Below are 17211 nucleotides of genomic sequence, written 5' to 3' on the forward strand. Positions count from 1 at the left end.
GTGATGCTGTTTTCTTTGTTGTTTGAATCGTCATTACTAACATGAAGACAGTCACAGTTAAAATCTTCCCACTTGAACAAATCTCTTTCAATAGGAGCTTGGAAAGTTGACACAGCGCATTAAATATTTGCACATTATCTTGGCTTTTCGTCTGTTTCAATAGCAGTGTCTACAACAAGGCTTCAGTTGTGGTGCTATTGTCATAGCAAATCGAAATTTTCGTGGACTTGCGAGGGCTTGTCTTTGGAGGCAAATGTATTTTGCCTGTTTTATTGCGTAGTTTTATTGTTTTATGATGCCGAATTGACGTAGAAGTGAAATGGTTTTCCGTACTTGATCGTGGAGATGTTTGACATGGTAACGGCTTCCTACATAGATAGTTTATGATTTAACAGTGAGGGCTGTAACAGCGGGGGCTCTATCTCATTCGGCAAAAGCTTTTTTTCATTGAATTAACGTCCACCCTGCACAGTAAAGCGTAAAAAAAAATTGATTTCTTCCTGGGATTCTGCTAAACCATTTCATAAATTTAAGGGAAACGAAACATTTGAAGGCTAATCCACAGCACTTACACAATTCCATACAACTGCGCATACTTACTCTTTGTTCAAACCAAAACTTTCCCTTATAATCTCATTCAAAACATTCTTATCTGACTGTCGGGCTGAAAAAGTCGACGTTTTATTCAAAAATTTTATCGTTGAATTGAAGGTAATTCAGGACTAACAGTGACTTTTACGTTGGGTAAAGTGCCGACTTTAGATGGTTTTGCATTTAATACACTTTCTTCACGAAACATATAATTTAGTGAACCATGGACACAAGTCACGGTGACGAATGAGGCTGATGTTGAAAGTGTTTGTTATGATTGTCAGGGTCTCCCAAGTTAACTATGACGTCATAATTGGGCATTATGTAATAATCATCAATCTCTTGGGTAGGACTGATTTTTCAGCCGTCTTTATATGAATAGAAAAATTATTTGTAAAAATTGTGGGTAAGATGATTTGTAAGCTTTGTCACGTAAAGGTTTTTTGGCAAGACACGATTCAACGTATATTGGCCGACTGCCAACGTTTTTCAAACCTAAAAACCTAACTTCAACGGTGTAATTTGTAGTTTGTCCAGCAAACGCAGGCTCCTGTTGTCAGTGCCAAGTTCATTGAAACCGCATTGTCAAAAACCAATACAGTATTTTGAAAATGGATGCTTGGTACCGGGATAAGTGAATCACGAGACTTTTTATGAAATCAGGCCTCTGCTGTAAACACATCACCTTTGTGTGCCATATCTATTCCCTTTCCAATTGAATAACAGGCGTATACAGTGTCTACACCAGTGCTGCAGCGAGAAAGAAAATTTAGGAGGGCAAAGCAAATGTAGGGGAAGAAAACGTCATTCAGCATGAATTGCAATGGTATTAAAACGTTGTAATGGCATTAAAACATATTTTTGGAGTGAGGCAACATAAAATTTGGAGGGGCGATTGTCCCCCTCCCTCCACGGCTACGTTCCTGCTTTGCACACTCGACAAACCGACGAAAATTAGTTCCAGGTCCTTTCATTTTGCTGCCCACAAACGTTCTGCTTGATAGAACGAACGATTGATATTCCATGCCAATTTGCCGCCAACCCTTTACCCGGGTTTGGGATCCGCATCTTTCATCTCTTTCTCCCTGTATCTTACACTTTAGAATTGAACCCAAATGGCGGAGAAACAGAATTATCTCACATGCATTTCCTAAACAGCAAAATCCGTCATTTTTACATTGATTTAACGTCTCCAGACGTTGAAGACGTCTCCAGACGTTGAATCAATGTAAAAATGACGGATTTAGCTGTTTATGGAATGCATATGAGATGATTCTGTTTCTCCACCTTTTGGGTTCAATTCTAAAAGTGACGAATTTTGCTATCTGGAGTAGTTATATTTCATCCCATGAGAAGTAAACATAACTGACTATGTTCGTTTGGATGTAACTATAACTTTGTCTATTCTAGCTGTTCCTTTTTTCACTGACAAATAACTTAATCAAAATATTGCGTTTTGTTTTAGATTTTAAAATATCGTTGAAGTGAAAACAGTTCTTATTAAAAAACTGAGCAAAGTGTATGTGCAACAAATAATGTTCTAGAATTTTGGTTCTTCCAAACGTGCTCTTCTATTCTTTCACAATGAAGAGGATTAAACCATTTTCTGTTTATATTTTCACATTTTTCATCCTATCCCTCCTGAATGTTTTCAGCCCCCCTGGCTCCACAAAGTGTTTAGCCACAGCCAGTGGATCATATCTCAACCCCGCAACCGGACTGGTTGAACCATGTGCCGTAAGTAATTTAGATTTTAATTATTTGACAACAACTTTTTTTTTTATTCAACGTTGTGTTGTTGAGATTGTTAGATTTCCATTCCCAAAACATTTTTACATTGATTCAACGTCTACAGACGTGATTTTGCTGTCAGGTTTTGTTGTACTTATCATCATTGCACTGTTAATTATACAATCGAGACAAACAAAAGCTTTAAGTTTCTCTTTTGTTTTGTTGGTAACATGCTAACATGTCAATCCATGTTTTAAAAATAAGAATTTGCTTTGTTTTTTATGAATAAGAATGTGTTTGCATTAAACAAACATTTTTAAAGGATAATCAGTAACTTTCTGTTATGCCAGTCAATACTTTGTTTGAAAAATATATCTATAACTCTTTAACATGACGACAATGACGCGTGCGAATGGTGACGATTCCCGGATGTTGGTTTTTCGTTTGGGCATCTATTAAGACTGTTTTTTTTCCGGTCATTTATCGGTCATTGACCGATTTTTTAGCAAAATGTCCGAAAAAAATATAGTCAATTCGGTCAAAATGTACGAAAAAATATATAGTCAATTCGGTCAAAATGTACGAAAAAATATATAGTCAATTCGGTCAAAATGTACGAAAAAATATATAGTCAATTCGGTCAAAATGTACGAAAAAATATATAGTCAATTCGGTCAAAATGTACGAAAAAAACAACGTTTCTCAGCGAAATTTAATGTTGTAGCTAGTCAGGAAGTGCAAATTTTGGTTTGTATCAGCTACTAGAAAGGAAATATTTTCATCAGAAAAAATGACCGAAATAGATAAAAAATGACCGAATTTTTTCAAGTCATTTCGGACAAATGACCGAAAAGTCTCAGCGAAAAAAAAACCTAGTATTAAGGACATCGTAGACTTCATGCAGTAATATCAAAAAGCTTTTCAAAGGGTGACTTTTATTAAAGAGAATTGTGGCAGACTTTTTTGCGAACATGATGACGGGTTTCTATTATCACTTGGTTTTTCACTGCTGAAGTTGTTTCTACTATTGTTGCTTCTTGAATGCGCAACCCAGATTTTATGAAGAACAGTCTTAACCAGGGCTGTGGAGTCGGGCGAAAAATATATGACTCTGACTCCTCGATTTACCACTGGTCGACTCCGGGTTGTGTTGCCAGATTTTTTAGTGTTGCCAGTTTTTTTTTTATATTTGTTCTTTTTCATTTTTTTAAAATGTGGTTTCACTTGGGTTTTGATCGAAATTAAAATGGCAATTTTCACAAAATTTGACAAAAACAAATAGTTGTATTTTCTCGTAAAGTTTTAAAGCGCAATACAGAGAACAAGAAACAACATTTTGAAAAAAGGTTGCAACCATAAATTTTTATTGTTTATCAAACCTTCTTCTTCTTTCGTATGAGAGGCTGTTTTTGGACTACATTTCATTGGGGTCAAATGTCCGGGCATTTTTCGAGCAGCCACTTGATTGACATCAAGCATTATGTCATCTGATTGTTTTTATCGTTCTGAATACTTTCAATTCTTCCAACGCTCATTGTATGTAACTCTGTAACAGCAGATATTTAGTGAGCTCTTACTGATGACATCCAAAGTGGCTCTCTGTGACCTTTGTGCATTTGCAGTTTGTGTATTATTTCGTTTCTTTTTGGATATGGACAGCTTTGTCTGACGCAAATAAATAATATTAATAATATCGTTTTGTATCAAACAAGAGTCAGAGTCCGCCTTTTTTTAACAAGTCCGACTCCGGACTTGCCGAAATCCGCCCTACCCAACCACTCCGACTTTGCAGCCCTAGTGCTAGCCCGATAATTTCAGAGTAGAGAATAGATTACTTTGTTTAGCTGAAGTCAATCCAGTTTCTTTTGTTCTAGCTATAACATGAAAATAAGTGACGGACGTACGTCATTGATTTTGTTTATTTAGCCCACAGTATTTTGATTTAAATTAACTTTGACCTGCAGTTTAGTGCAATTGCTGATGGTAGCGCTAGTACAGTGCGTTAGCCAGCAAACATTCTTTCGATATACGCTAAATTGGCTATCTGCTAAAGTACTTGATCATTCAAGACAGCATAGGCTTCTACACTTTGGGCTTCAATCATTTTACCTACTTTTGTACAGAAAGGAGAATACGACAACGGAACTGCGTGCGTGGACTGCTCACCTGGGTTTAGATGCGCCGGTTTCAACGCCACCCCTGAAGCATGCACGGGCACAACTTATCAGGACCAACCAGGTCAAGGAGCTTGTCTGTCGTGCCCTGCAGGTATTTGAATTATTAATACAATAGAATTCGCCTAATTTGTCATCTCATGGGGATTAGAAAAAGTGACGAATTAGGCGAACTGATGAATTAAACGGAAGCGAGCAAGTAATCAATTTTATTGCAATAGTTTCAAATGATATTCCCAGGTCAACTTCGCGATTTTTTGCAGTTTACTTTTTACTCTTTACAGAATTTTGGATTGGATATAAGCCCTTTTTGCGTCTGTATTTATTCCACGAAAAACGTTTTAAACCGTCCGGTCCTGTTAAAAGAAGGATTAACAAAATTATGCAAGGTGTTTTAAGTTGTTTTTGCTGCCACCATGTAGTTTTTTCATTCAGTGGCACCTGGTCAATGGAATAGTTTACAGCCATCAACACTAACAACAATCGGAATTTAACCCTGTCAGTCTCGTTGATCGAGCTTATGTCAGCGGTTCAAAGCTTCTGCGAGTAACCTATGCACAACTGCTAACATTAAGCTTCAGAAAAGGCTTTCGCACTCCACGAAGCTATTTTACATCAACTCGTTTTTAAAACTTTATCTAGAGCGTTCTGATTCCCATCAAATGCGTCACTGCGTTTTTCTGTTTTACCACTTTTCATGTTAAACTTTAACTTTTGTATCTGTAGCAAGGTAACTTTGGCTGCCAACAAATAATCTTGCTTCAATTATTGTTGTTATAATGTTTTGTCAGGTAAAAGCTGTCTGGATCCGTCAGCCTCTCCTGTGTCTTGTAATCCTGGCCAGTATAGCGGGGAAGGCGACAACGTGTGTAATGTAAGTTTTGAAGTAATCTAATAGCATTAATGCAACATCTTATAACAGAAATCGACAAAAAATAGTGATTTAATAGAAAATAAAAACAAGCGTGGGATGTTTTTCGAGATCTTTTTCAGTCCAGGAAGTCTTAGATATTCAGGTTAAACTTTGAACAATGTATTTTCAGGCTTTGTTGATATATAAACCCGAGTCTTATAACAATCTATCGGTAAAATTAAAATCTGGCGAACCAATTAAACCAGATAATCCAGTGGTTCCCAACCTTTTTGTAGTCACGGACCCCATTAGACTAATTATTAATTCTGCGGACCCCTACCTAAATTTTGCCTGAAACTCAATTAACATATTATTGACAATGGTATGGACATGTGATAAGGAGGGAGGAAGGAAGTTTTCTTAGAAAGGCACTAGATCTAAAGGTGGATGGGAAGAGGAAACGCGGTTGTCCAAGAAGAACGTGGAAACAACAAGTGAAGGATGAATTTAAAAAAGTCGGACTGAAGGAGGAAGATGCAAGGGACAGGGTGAAATGGAGAAAAGGGATTAAAACAATTGCTGCGCGGAAACAATCGGCCACCCCCACTAGTGGGGAACAAACCGACGATGGATTATGATGATGATGATGATGTAATAATTATGCTACTCAACTACTGTGCTGTGTCATATTGCATTGCCGCTATAACTCCTGCGGCAAATATCAGGTTAAACAGTTGCTCAAATAAGAAAATGAATTGTTCAAGAAATGTCAGAAGTATTTGAATATTAAGGTGACCCAAAGTGCCATGCCGAAACTTTTTCAACGTAAGCAAATTTAATGAGAGGTCTGTTGTTGCCTTTCCTGAACTAAACGACTGAACTGTGGTTGAGTTTTTGACAATGCAACACGCATGTCATCTTCAACGTCCAGGCGATTTCGATGTTTAGTTTTTATTGTAACAAGAGCTGAGAATCCTGCCTCGCAAAGGTAAGTGGTTATGAATGGTAACAAAACAATAATCGTTGCTTTGCCAAGAATGGGTAGGTTTGCAGTTGTGAGCACCAAAATTCGTCCACAGTTTTTGAATGAAATTCAATGCGTAACAACTCTTTTGATCTCAAATCATGAGAATGTAATCGACATGCGTTGTGGTAGATCTACTGTAGTTTAAGGTCAATGTACACACTGTTGGCAGCAGCATAGATAATACCGGTACAGTTTATTCTCGCGGGCTTGAGCTTGACACATTTGCATTTAAAGAGAGAAATGAATGTAAAAAGATCGCTTTTTGTTTTTTTTTTCTTTTCCAAAACTCATCAAGGTAATCACGGACCCCCAAGGGTCCGTGCATCCCAGGTTGGAACCACTGAGATAATCCAATGCTAGTGTAGGCTGAGTAAGCATCAAATGATGATTTTGAAATGCTGGGCATGTCGCAACAAGCAGGAAGGTTTACGGTTTCAATTAAAGGTCTATTACACTAACTCCAGAAGTTGTTACATATACACGATTTGTAATAATTGAAGTGTGGGGAGATTAGCTAAGAATTTAGTATTTTTCATATATTAGACCTGACTATAGGAAGCATTCTTTTTAACAAGGAAAACTTTAGCACAACAAAAGTCAAAAGTTTCTTTTCTTAGGCATGCGACCCGAATCAATATAGTGAAAGTGAAGCAGCTGTGTGCAATCCTTGCACAGCAGGATACATGTGCAACAGCACCACTAGATCCCCATGCCCATCTGGAACCTATTCTGGATTTGGAGAGGGGTCGTGCACAAATTGTCCTAATGGTAAATTATAAATTTTTTATGTGTTTGTGATTGTGGTTATGAAGGCAATTGTGACACATCGAGGTGGATCCCGCGACCCTCGGTAACGGGAAAGTCACCAGGTTAAAACTGGGCTACTACTACGTACTTTGTGTAATGTTGAAAACAGTTCTTGATACTTAAAGTGCTACAATACATTTAAGATTTCAAGATGTATTTTGCTTTTTGTCATCTGTGAATAACGTGCTTTTTCCAATTCAAATTAATGTATTTTAATTTTTCTCCACTGCTCGTAACTGAGTTGATTTGCGCATTGCGTGAACCTCTTCCCCGTGCGCAGCAACAAAGCTCGAATTAAAAACGACAATTTTTAAGTAAACGTTAAGGGTCAATTGAAACTAATTTTGTATGACGTCACCACATCATAACCCTCAATGTGTTATGCAAGAAGAACACCATCAGTACCGTTTTTGATGTATTTTATTTGACCCAACTTGAAATCGAACCCAGACATACCAGAAATAAACTCTATAGTAAGTATGCAAGGTGTGCTGTGTGATGTTTGTTGATGTATAGGTGAACATACGGATGGGAATCCACAAGCGACCATATGCTTGCAGTGCCCAGCGGGAAACCATTGCCGAGACCGTACCGTTGCTCCTGTGCCTTGCAATGACGGCGAATATAGCGCATTGGGAGATGTTAGTTGCAATGTTGATTTGACATTGATTCAACGTGTTTTTAATGTTGCAATCGTGGTTTCCAGTCACTTTTAATATTCACTTTTATTGTGGTCAGGTTTTGCCAACTTTTAAAAGTTTTGAAATCGAAAATAACACAATATTAAAACTCTTTTTTTTTTAAATATTTTTGCTTAACTTTAATTAAGTTTTGTTGTGTTTAATGGGTTGTTTTCGTTGTCCCAGTACATATTTAAGCCATTACTCACTTTACGCTTACTATTGACTGACATGCCTCCATTATATGTGACATTGTGTTTATATTTTGTCTCAAACAAACCGCATTTCGTTGTAGCATAATTTAAGAGAATATTATGACGTAGTCGATGACGTGATTGCTAAATAATTCGTTTCATAGTTACAGTACACTTCCAACGCGATTTTACAAAATTGACGTCTCTGGAGCCTGTAGCGTCAGGCTATCTATGTTAACTTATCTCGACTCAAAGCCACACGACAATGTAAATTGTAAATAACGACACGCAGTAGGAGCCAAAGAAAGTGTTTGTTATAAAGTGACGTTTCGTGATATTACTCAGGGCGATTGCTTCTCATGTCCGGCGGGAAATTATTGCCCGGATCCAGCTAACCCCATTATTCCTTGTGATGTTGGGGAATACTCAACAGGGGGCAAAGGGTCATCTGGGTGTGACCCATGCCCTGGTGGCCAGTCTTGCCTCGACCCCGCTGCTGTTCCTGTCAATTGTGAGGAAGGAACATACTCTCTGGTGGTGAGTCATGTGACTGCGAACGGCTTGAAATGAAAAGCCTACGAAAAAAAATCAATTCCCTTCTTGCTTTGATCCAGTAATATAGTGATTCCATTGCGTGATTTCATAGCTAACAACTACTTAGTAATCAGATTGTTCTAACCTCGCACTCCCAAACGCCCCAGCGCTTGAAATCTCGACGCCCGTTCTCCCGATATGCTGCAGCTATGTGCAAATCGAACTTGCACATTTCCGAAGTTAGGAACCGTTAAACCAACCCAATTCAAAGTCCTTTTCAATACCAACACCCCACCTGGAGCAGATCTACCCCGGAAGGAATGGGTGAAGCTCAATCGCCTGCGGACTGGAGTGGGCCGTTTTAGCAGCAACATGATCCAGTGGGGCCTCGCCGATTCACCATCTTGTGCGTGTGGCTCAGATTTTCAAACTGCACACCACATTATCTATCAATGTCCTGTATACCGACCACAAGATAGACATGTGGACCTAACAACGCTCGATGAACACACAATCCATTGGCTGCTGCGCCTGGGTGTAACAACGTGATCTGTGGCGGCCTCAAACGCAAGAAGATCAATTGAAAATTGACGAGAAAACATTATTCTCTTTCTTTTGCTCATTACTGGCACGATTGTGTTATGGGTATTGAGTCTTTGATGTTTCCTGGTGTTATAAAACTATAAACAGATGATCAGCTACAATGTAATTGGGTTGAATAACATTACTTAACATTATCTAACGTTAGACCAACCAAACCAATTAAATAAAATAATTTCAAATGTTTTCAGTGTTGCTCTTGCCAACAAACCATCCCACAGGTAATCAGGAAAGCTCTCAAAGCCCCCAAGAAGGGCTATCAATAATATTCTATCTGAATAAAATATTAAATTTAAATCCGAAATATAAATATGCTTTCACAAAACAACCGTCATTCAACATGATTGTAGTGATGGAACAACCTCTGGTTCCGGCCCAAACGCCTGCCAAATTCTCAGCTCCGGCTCCGGGCCGGAGGTAATCGTGGCTCTGGTCCGGAGCGGAGGTATGTGTGCAAGCTGTGTGTGGCTGTGGTCAAGTTCATGACCTTGAATACATCTAATTTTTGGCATCATTGTTGTCCTGTAGTAATGCAAGAATATACAATGTTGCCTGTCATATTGGTTATAAATGCATAGGTAAGATTGAAAACAGAATCAAGGAAGTCAATACAAAATTTTTTGATATTTAAAAAAAAATATTACATTGGGTGGATAGAAAACATTGCCAAATTTGAAATCTACCCAAAATTTTACTGCTATGTGGACCACACTCGGTTGGAGCATTGATTGCCTGAAGTACTGTAGCTTTGCTATAAACAAAGGCCGGAAGCTCCGGCCGGAGTTACAATTTTCTAGCCGAAACATCTTGCCTCCGGGCAAAATGTTACCTCCGGTGCATCACTACCAACCTGTACCTATATCCACGATGCTTCCCACAATACGTGCAAAACATTTTACAATGTGAAAAGTTTCATTTACCATCGAAATGTGTTCACTGTTTTTACACATAACTTTGTCTTCAGGGTGCAGGAGTGTGCTTGGACTGCCCTGCGGGGTCTTCTTGCAGGGATCGCGCTGCTGACCCAGTTCCTTGCCCCAATTCAGGGGAATTTAGTTTGGCTGGGAATGGAACGTGCTATCCCTGCTATGTTGGTGAGTTGGCCAAAAAAGAATTATGCGGAGTTTTGCTGATAGTATAAGAAAAATTTATTTTTTTGAAGTTTAAATTCAGTACTTGCTGTGTTATTTTTTGTAAATTTAGTCAAAGTGTGGTTTAGGTTAAAAATTTCAACTATTTATTTGTGTTGTTATTTTTAGATGCAAAACAATGCATTGCGATATGCTCATTTTTTCATTGCCTGACTTTTTTACTTTGTGTACAAAGAGTTTTCCAAGATTTTGTTTACACACCTTGCTGTTTTACTTCCTTGGTTATTTTCTTTGTTGAAGTTACGTCGTTGTTTCAAAGATTATCGGCCAATTGTGGTTCATTGCGATTACCCAAGATCTTGGCGCCGATTATTGTTATCGTTACCGACGACGCACACTTTTGTTTAGGTGATGTTATTTACAAGTCTCTCGATGTCTCGTTGGTAAGCTTTTAGATCTTCGCCTGGTTCGTAGCATGGATTAATTTGTTCTGAATCAGCTCAATTGTTCCCTTCTTTACACAGGCTACTCGTGTGCCGACAGAAGTAGTCCTCCTGTAAAATGCGCATCTGGTACAACAACCAATGGGAATACTGGACAAACGTCATGTGATCCCTGTCCCAGCGGGTCCTCGTGCTCTGACCCAAGGTTGGTAGGCTATTGGGTTTGTTTTGACAAGGACCGGGTTCTGATGTGCATCTGATACTAGTACTTACCCATTTCTCAGAAATGTCCCAGACAGCAAAACCCGTCTTTACCAGGGCTGTGGAGTCGGGCGAAAATTATACGACTCCGATTCCTCGATTTATAACTGGCCGACTCCGACTTCAGTGTTGCCAGATTTTTTTTAAAGTTTTGTCCTGTTTTAATTTTTTTTAAATTTGATTTCTCTTATGTTATAATCGAAATTGAAACAACAACTTTTCTAAAAACTAGCAAGAACAAACACTTCTGTTTTCAGATAAAGATTTAGAGCGCAAAATGATGAACAAGAAAAAATATTTTGAAAAAACATTGCAAACAAAAATATTTTTGTTCATCATTTTGTATCATGCCGGAGTCGTCTTTTTTTAACGAGTTTGGACATGCTAAAATCCTTCCGACTTAATAGCCCTGATTTTTACATTGATGCAACGTCTGCAGACGTCTGTCTGTTTGTCTGGGTTGGGTACATGTAATTCTAAAGCACTGTCAATTCATGCTCATGGAATATTTGTGCTGCTCCTTTTAAGAACTGTTTTTGTCAACACCTGCGGGGCGTCAATGATCACATCTTCAGAGCAGGGTTAGATTAGCAACGATAATTATCCTTAAATTCAGAAATTAACTTTTATCAAACCAGATTGTTGTTTGTTTGTTTATGTTTTTCTGAGAAAACAAAGGCATTCACCTTTTAACGTGATAAAAAAGCGCTTATTTTGGTCGAAAATGAGGTGCTTCACTTTTATAGTTTAGGACGTAGTTGTCAGAGCGGTCAGCAATCAATAATCTATCGAAAAATTTGCGGATTTCGGTTGACTTATCCTCTCTTAAAAACGTTTTGTGTTCTTGCTTCCCCATTTTTAACTTGGACTGTATCAGCTTGTTTTCTTTAGACTGATTACAAGTTGTTTGGTTTGTCTGGCATACAGCTTTTATACCTTTGAAACGTAAAGCCAAAATAGCTCACAGGAAATATCGTTAAAGGTTCGCATAGACGGCTACCAAGCTTGCTTACAATTGATGCGTCATAATGAACGGACGAACACTATGTATGTACTATTATGTATGTAGTACTTTGTATGTACTACTGCGCACTTGGATAAAGGTTACGACTTAAAAGGTTTATTTAATGCGCTGCCACAAAAAAAGGGGAGAAAAAATATAAATTTTTTTAAGCAAGTTTGACTTTAAATGAACCTAAACGTTTCTTTTAACCATTTCAGCACTGCTCCAGTGCCTTGCCCTTCTAACCAATACAACCCTGGTGGTGGCTCCTCCTGTGTAGCGTGTCCTGCTGGAGCCAGATGTACTGCTGTATGAACGAGTTCTGACTTTTTTTTTACTAACGTTTTAGTTTACTGAATTTTTTTTTAGTGTCAGTGCAGAGCCTATTCGCTTTTAAATGAAATTGATGGTGTAGTTTTTCATTTTGTCGGTTTTGACTTTTTAATATTTCTTCTATCTCTCCTAGCTTTGATGGTGAAAGAGAAAGGTATTACAAAGTCAACACGACATAAGAACTACACTACACTTCCGTTAAAAACGAATACCAGCTTTGTCGTAATTGCCTTGATACATTGAAGTTACTTTTTTTAAATTGCTGGAGCATATTCGACACATACATCTGTAAAATTTGACCAAGCCGTTTTTGTTTTTAATTTATTTTTCTTAAACTTCACTTTTTCATGAGATCTAACACATTGACTGCCAAGCCTATTTTCCAAAAATAGCGCCACAGGCCAGAAAAAAATAATGCATCGCGTTTTGCATATAGCGTCACCTATATATGGGTGACGCGGCCTGAATGAAACATAGGCCGTCACCCAAATATGGGTGACGCGGCAGTCAAAGGGTTGTCTTCTTACAATGTAAGTTTTCCTACAATCATTTCAAGAAACCAATACCTGCCATTTGTCTTTGATTAAGGCCATGTTGCATTTAAAGCGCGATAACATTATATACAAACGATTAGGACGCTGCTATTGCCTGCACCCCTGGCACGTACTCTTTGGTTGGAGAGAGCGTGTGCCACGGATGCCCTGCTGGAAGTGCGTGTCCTTACACAGATCAATTCACCATCAATGTTTGCCAACCAGGTATCTTATCAGCATCACGTAGAAATATGTAGAAAGAGATCATATGTAGAAAGAGATCGAAACTTTGAAAAGCTCAACAGCTTGACATCACTTGATAACTTGGCATTGCTATACATTACTTTAAGTTTTATTTTAGTCGTGACTTCGAGTTCCAGTACTTAATGTATTTTTACTGCGATTTTAAATCACATTTATTGCTATGACATTGCTATATCATTCGCCGACGTTTTTTAAATGTAAAAAACATGAGAACCTTCTTCTTTGCATAAACCCTCATTTTCTTCGTCAGTTCAAGAGTTGATGGGCTCTGCTTTTTAGCAACCTCAAGATGGTTTTGATGGCCTAGACTAAATGTCATTGCCTGTTTTGAGCAGCTGTTATGTTGGTTGGTAATCCAATGCACGCATACCCCAATAGACTGTGCAGTTGATGGTGTCCGCGTGTTTGTTTCGTCCGGTGTTAGTTTATACTAATCAAAACCTAGAATTCAGCAGGCTACAATGCAAATATCTGCTAAGTTTGAACATCAGTTTCTTATTGAATCCTGTCATCAACTCTTTCTGAAATTGAATGATGGTTGCTTTTTTCCATTGACCATAAAACACGAACACATCACCTACCTCATCTTTTACCATAGGAACTTACTCCTTGGAAAATGCCACATTCTGCACTTTGTGCCCAGCTGGCTTTGAATGTCCGAACACCGACAGTGATACTATGGCTAGTTGCGGCATTGGTTATTATTCCATCGGTTCCCAAGAAGCCTGCACAGCTTGCCCTGCTGGCAAAAAGTGTCCACAGCCGGACGGGAGTGAGAATGCGGACTGTTTGTCTGTAAGTTTTGCTGACGTTAGCCTTAAAGATATTTAAGCTTTGTTTAATTTCGTTATTATTACCCTAAGCGCTTCTATATTCAAAATTCAAGGTTTCAACCAGCAAATCAGCTTTTTTGCCTAGATTCAACGTCTGCAAAATCAGTGTAAAAACGATTGAATTGCTAGATGGAGTATTTTCTTCCTTGTGCTTTAACGTTGGGCTACCTGGATGATGAAAGGGATTGCTAAGAAAACAATTTAGTAATATTTGTTTGTACACAGCATAAGTACATCTAACCGATCTTAATACATTTATATCACAAAACTACCTTATAATTTTTTTTTTTTAAAACTTAAAAAAAAAACCTTATAAAAAAAACTTTTGTAAAAAAAAACCTTATAATAAAAATCTTTTTAAATTTGACTAATCACTTTTGGTGTCTGAGAATTTCAACCCAATTTCAGTAACCTTACAAACTTGGTAAGCGTGGTTTGGTGTGTCATGTAGCGTTGATAGCATTGCTTATTTGACTTGTCATTTTTAGGGTGAATATTCGTTAGCAAACGCTGATAGCTGCACACCTTGCGACGCCGGGTTTGCATGTCCTTCCACCAGCACCGATACGAAGACACCTTGTGACTCTGGTACATTCTCTGGGGGTGGGCAGTCTGTAAGTTCTTGTTGTTGCACAAATTTGTTGCACAATTGTTGTTGGAAAAATTTCGTTACGATTGGTTGAGCACACCTGTAGACAGTATTTCTGCTTGGCTTGTAATTACCGGTTTTGTTTCATTTGAAAATACACGTGTTTTATGAAATTTTGATCCATCGTCAGACGTGTCTTGCCTGTTGTTTTTTTGCCAAGTGAATAATGGTTTTCAACAGATGTAGTGGTGATCTGACGAAAACATTGGATAGACTTGCAATTATTTTCCGTTATAATTCCATCTACGGACGTCTTCTATAACCTTATAACCAGTCGCCACCAAATATTATGAATTTTTAATAAATTGACACAAATTTTCTTTAATGTTCCTGATCGCCGTCAACTATTTCTATAGAAAATTGTTTGGTTGTGTTTGGTTCAATTATCGTTGGCCGTAGTAAATTAATTCATATGAATTACCGAACGATGGTAATGTCTTAATTTCAGTGTTCATTATTGTTAAACTCTTGGACACTAACGCATAGCAACAACACCTCTTTCCAACTTGTAGGTATGCACGAAATGTCCGGCTGGAAGTTATTGCCCCAGAACAGACACATCTGACCCCAGCAACATAATCTCTTGTGATGCTGGCTCGTACAGTGGCGGAGGAAAAGATTCGTGTACAGATTGTCCTCCTGGTTATGCCTGTCCGAGTATTTTTACGGCTTTTGTTATCACATGTCCAGCTGGTACTTATTCGGATCCCAAACAGATGGTAATTTTTTTATGCTTTAGCGTAACATTAGGAGAGAAGAAATTTCGTCAGGTTAATTAAGAAGATGGAATAACTAAAATATTTTTTATACTCCATTACATACATTGTTTCTACACTAATCGTGGTTTATGTCGGCTGCGTAGCCGAGTGGTGAGAGCTCTAAAAGACGTCGATTCTACGTTTATCGAGCAGCTGTGCTGTTTGTAGCAAAATGCATAATGACATGGTGGAAGTTAAACACGAAAATCGCTTTCTTTTTCTTTCTTCCACTAAATTTAAATCCCCTACCACTTGGCAATGGCATAAATATACTATTGCAATAATTTTTTTTTTCTATTTGAATAAGGACCTTCTGTATTTTATTTAAATAATTTAAATATTTAAATAATGATAAATACATTCTATTTGAATAAGGACCTTCTGATGATCCCCCTTTTAGGGTGAAACAGGCTGTCAAGGGTTTAAAGAGTAATAACTATATTTGATTTACTATTGCAATGCAGTATTTTCAACTGGTTTATCCACTTCAGGCTTGCACTCCCTGCCCACCCGGAGAAAAGTGTCCTGTCACAACATCACCTGGTACAACCTGCGATCCGGGATTCTACAGCTTGGGACGACAGATCGAGTGCACTTCGTGCCCGGCAGGATTCCAGTGCGCCGACAAGACCGTTCTGCCTGTAAAATGTGAAGCAGGTAAGTTGTCGCCTTATCACCACGAATTTTGTGGCTTTTATTCAGGGCGTTGTGAAGACGAGTTGGCAGATGGCTACGTGTTTAGCGTATCCTATAGCACCGAAGATGATGAAAATAGTTTAGTTTTGGAAACGTTTACTGAACATAAGTTTAGTGTCTACATTATAGGATCTTTTATTTTTGATTAGATTGACCAGAAGTTCTAGCCATTTTATTTCTAAACTTTCTCTTTGATTGGCTATTTCGAAACGTATCGTTTCTCTGATTGGTTGGTTGGAAACATACCGCTTTTTTGATTGATTGTTTAAACAACATGAACTTGAATGTTATCGCTGGGTTCGTTTTTACAGGAAAATATTCAGAAGCGAATCAGGAATCTTGCACAGATTGTGACGCAGGCTATTTGTGTGGAGAAGGAAGCGATAGTGCCACACCTGAAGAGGGAATATGTCCCATTGGTACGACTTGTGTTTCAAAGAACTACGATAAAGAGCGTTCAAACATTTGAGAAAAGACATCATAGAAATATTTAGGTTGTTTTTCGGTGATCATGACCGGAAAATACCAAGCACGCCTGTCATGCTTGCTGCTAATAGTGTCGAAAAAAAAATATATATATAGGGAAATGTTCCAGCAGAGAATTGAACGCGCCACCACCAACACACAAAGCATTAATAAATCAATTAATCAATTTTGTTTCATTAATTAAGGTTGAAAAGTTAGAAAAGATCAGTAGCTTATCACAGTAGGAAAATAGGTTATTTATTGTTGCAGTACAACAAACGAGGTTGTTTCGTGACTGTGTTTTCAACATTCTACACTACTGTGACATACCTATAGTGTTTGCTTACCACTGTTTGACTCATCTTCATAGTTACACGTGAAAAGTATACAATAATACTGTTATGATCAGACGGGGAATCGAACCTAGGCTTACTTTGAACATGGGCACTGGGCAGACCCTGACCAGTCTGCCACGAGCTTTTTGTTGCCATATCAAGGTGTATGTCTGGTGATTGTAGGTTTCGGAATAAGTGGAAAGACAAGGAAGCCTATCTTTTTAATCGTTAACACTCAGACCTTCCACAAAGTGTCTTACCGAAACGCAACCGTGCACTTTCATTGGGTGTTGAACCGACGTTCTTCCGAGCACAGGGCTGACGCTTATACCACTCAGCCACATGATTAAACGAGT

At 38.2% G+C, this 17211-nt stretch overlaps 1 protein-coding gene across 1 annotated transcript in view; it reads left to right on the plus strand.

Moving 5' to 3' along the window:
- The window catches only part of LOC145780636 (uncharacterized), a 113031-nt gene that overhangs the window by 14515 nt on the left and 81305 nt on the right, over window positions 1-17211 (plus strand). The window contains exons 14-28 of the mRNA XM_082592261.1: window positions 2247-2328; window positions 4446-4590; window positions 5288-5370; window positions 6994-7144; window positions 7700-7824; window positions 8403-8594; window positions 10156-10285; window positions 10807-10930; window positions 12208-12298; window positions 12957-13080; window positions 13718-13914; window positions 14441-14566; window positions 15114-15320; window positions 15851-16016; window positions 16367-16474. Of these exons, the coding sequence (XP_082448387.1) occupies window positions 2247-2328; window positions 4446-4590; window positions 5288-5370; window positions 6994-7144; window positions 7700-7824; window positions 8403-8594; window positions 10156-10285; window positions 10807-10930; window positions 12208-12298; window positions 12957-13080; window positions 13718-13914; window positions 14441-14566; window positions 15114-15320; window positions 15851-16016; window positions 16367-16474 (2051 nt within the window). The remainder of the gene's footprint in view (window positions 1-2246; window positions 2329-4445; window positions 4591-5287; window positions 5371-6993; window positions 7145-7699; window positions 7825-8402; window positions 8595-10155; window positions 10286-10806; window positions 10931-12207; window positions 12299-12956; window positions 13081-13717; window positions 13915-14440; window positions 14567-15113; window positions 15321-15850; window positions 16017-16366; window positions 16475-17211) is intronic.

The sequence above is a fragment of the Aplidium turbinatum genome, chromosome 12 (genome assembly GCF_918807975.1).
Source record: "Aplidium turbinatum chromosome 12, kaAplTurb1.1, whole genome shotgun sequence".
NCBI classification, from domain to species: Eukaryota; Metazoa; Chordata; class Ascidiacea; order Aplousobranchia; family Polyclinidae; genus Aplidium; species Aplidium turbinatum.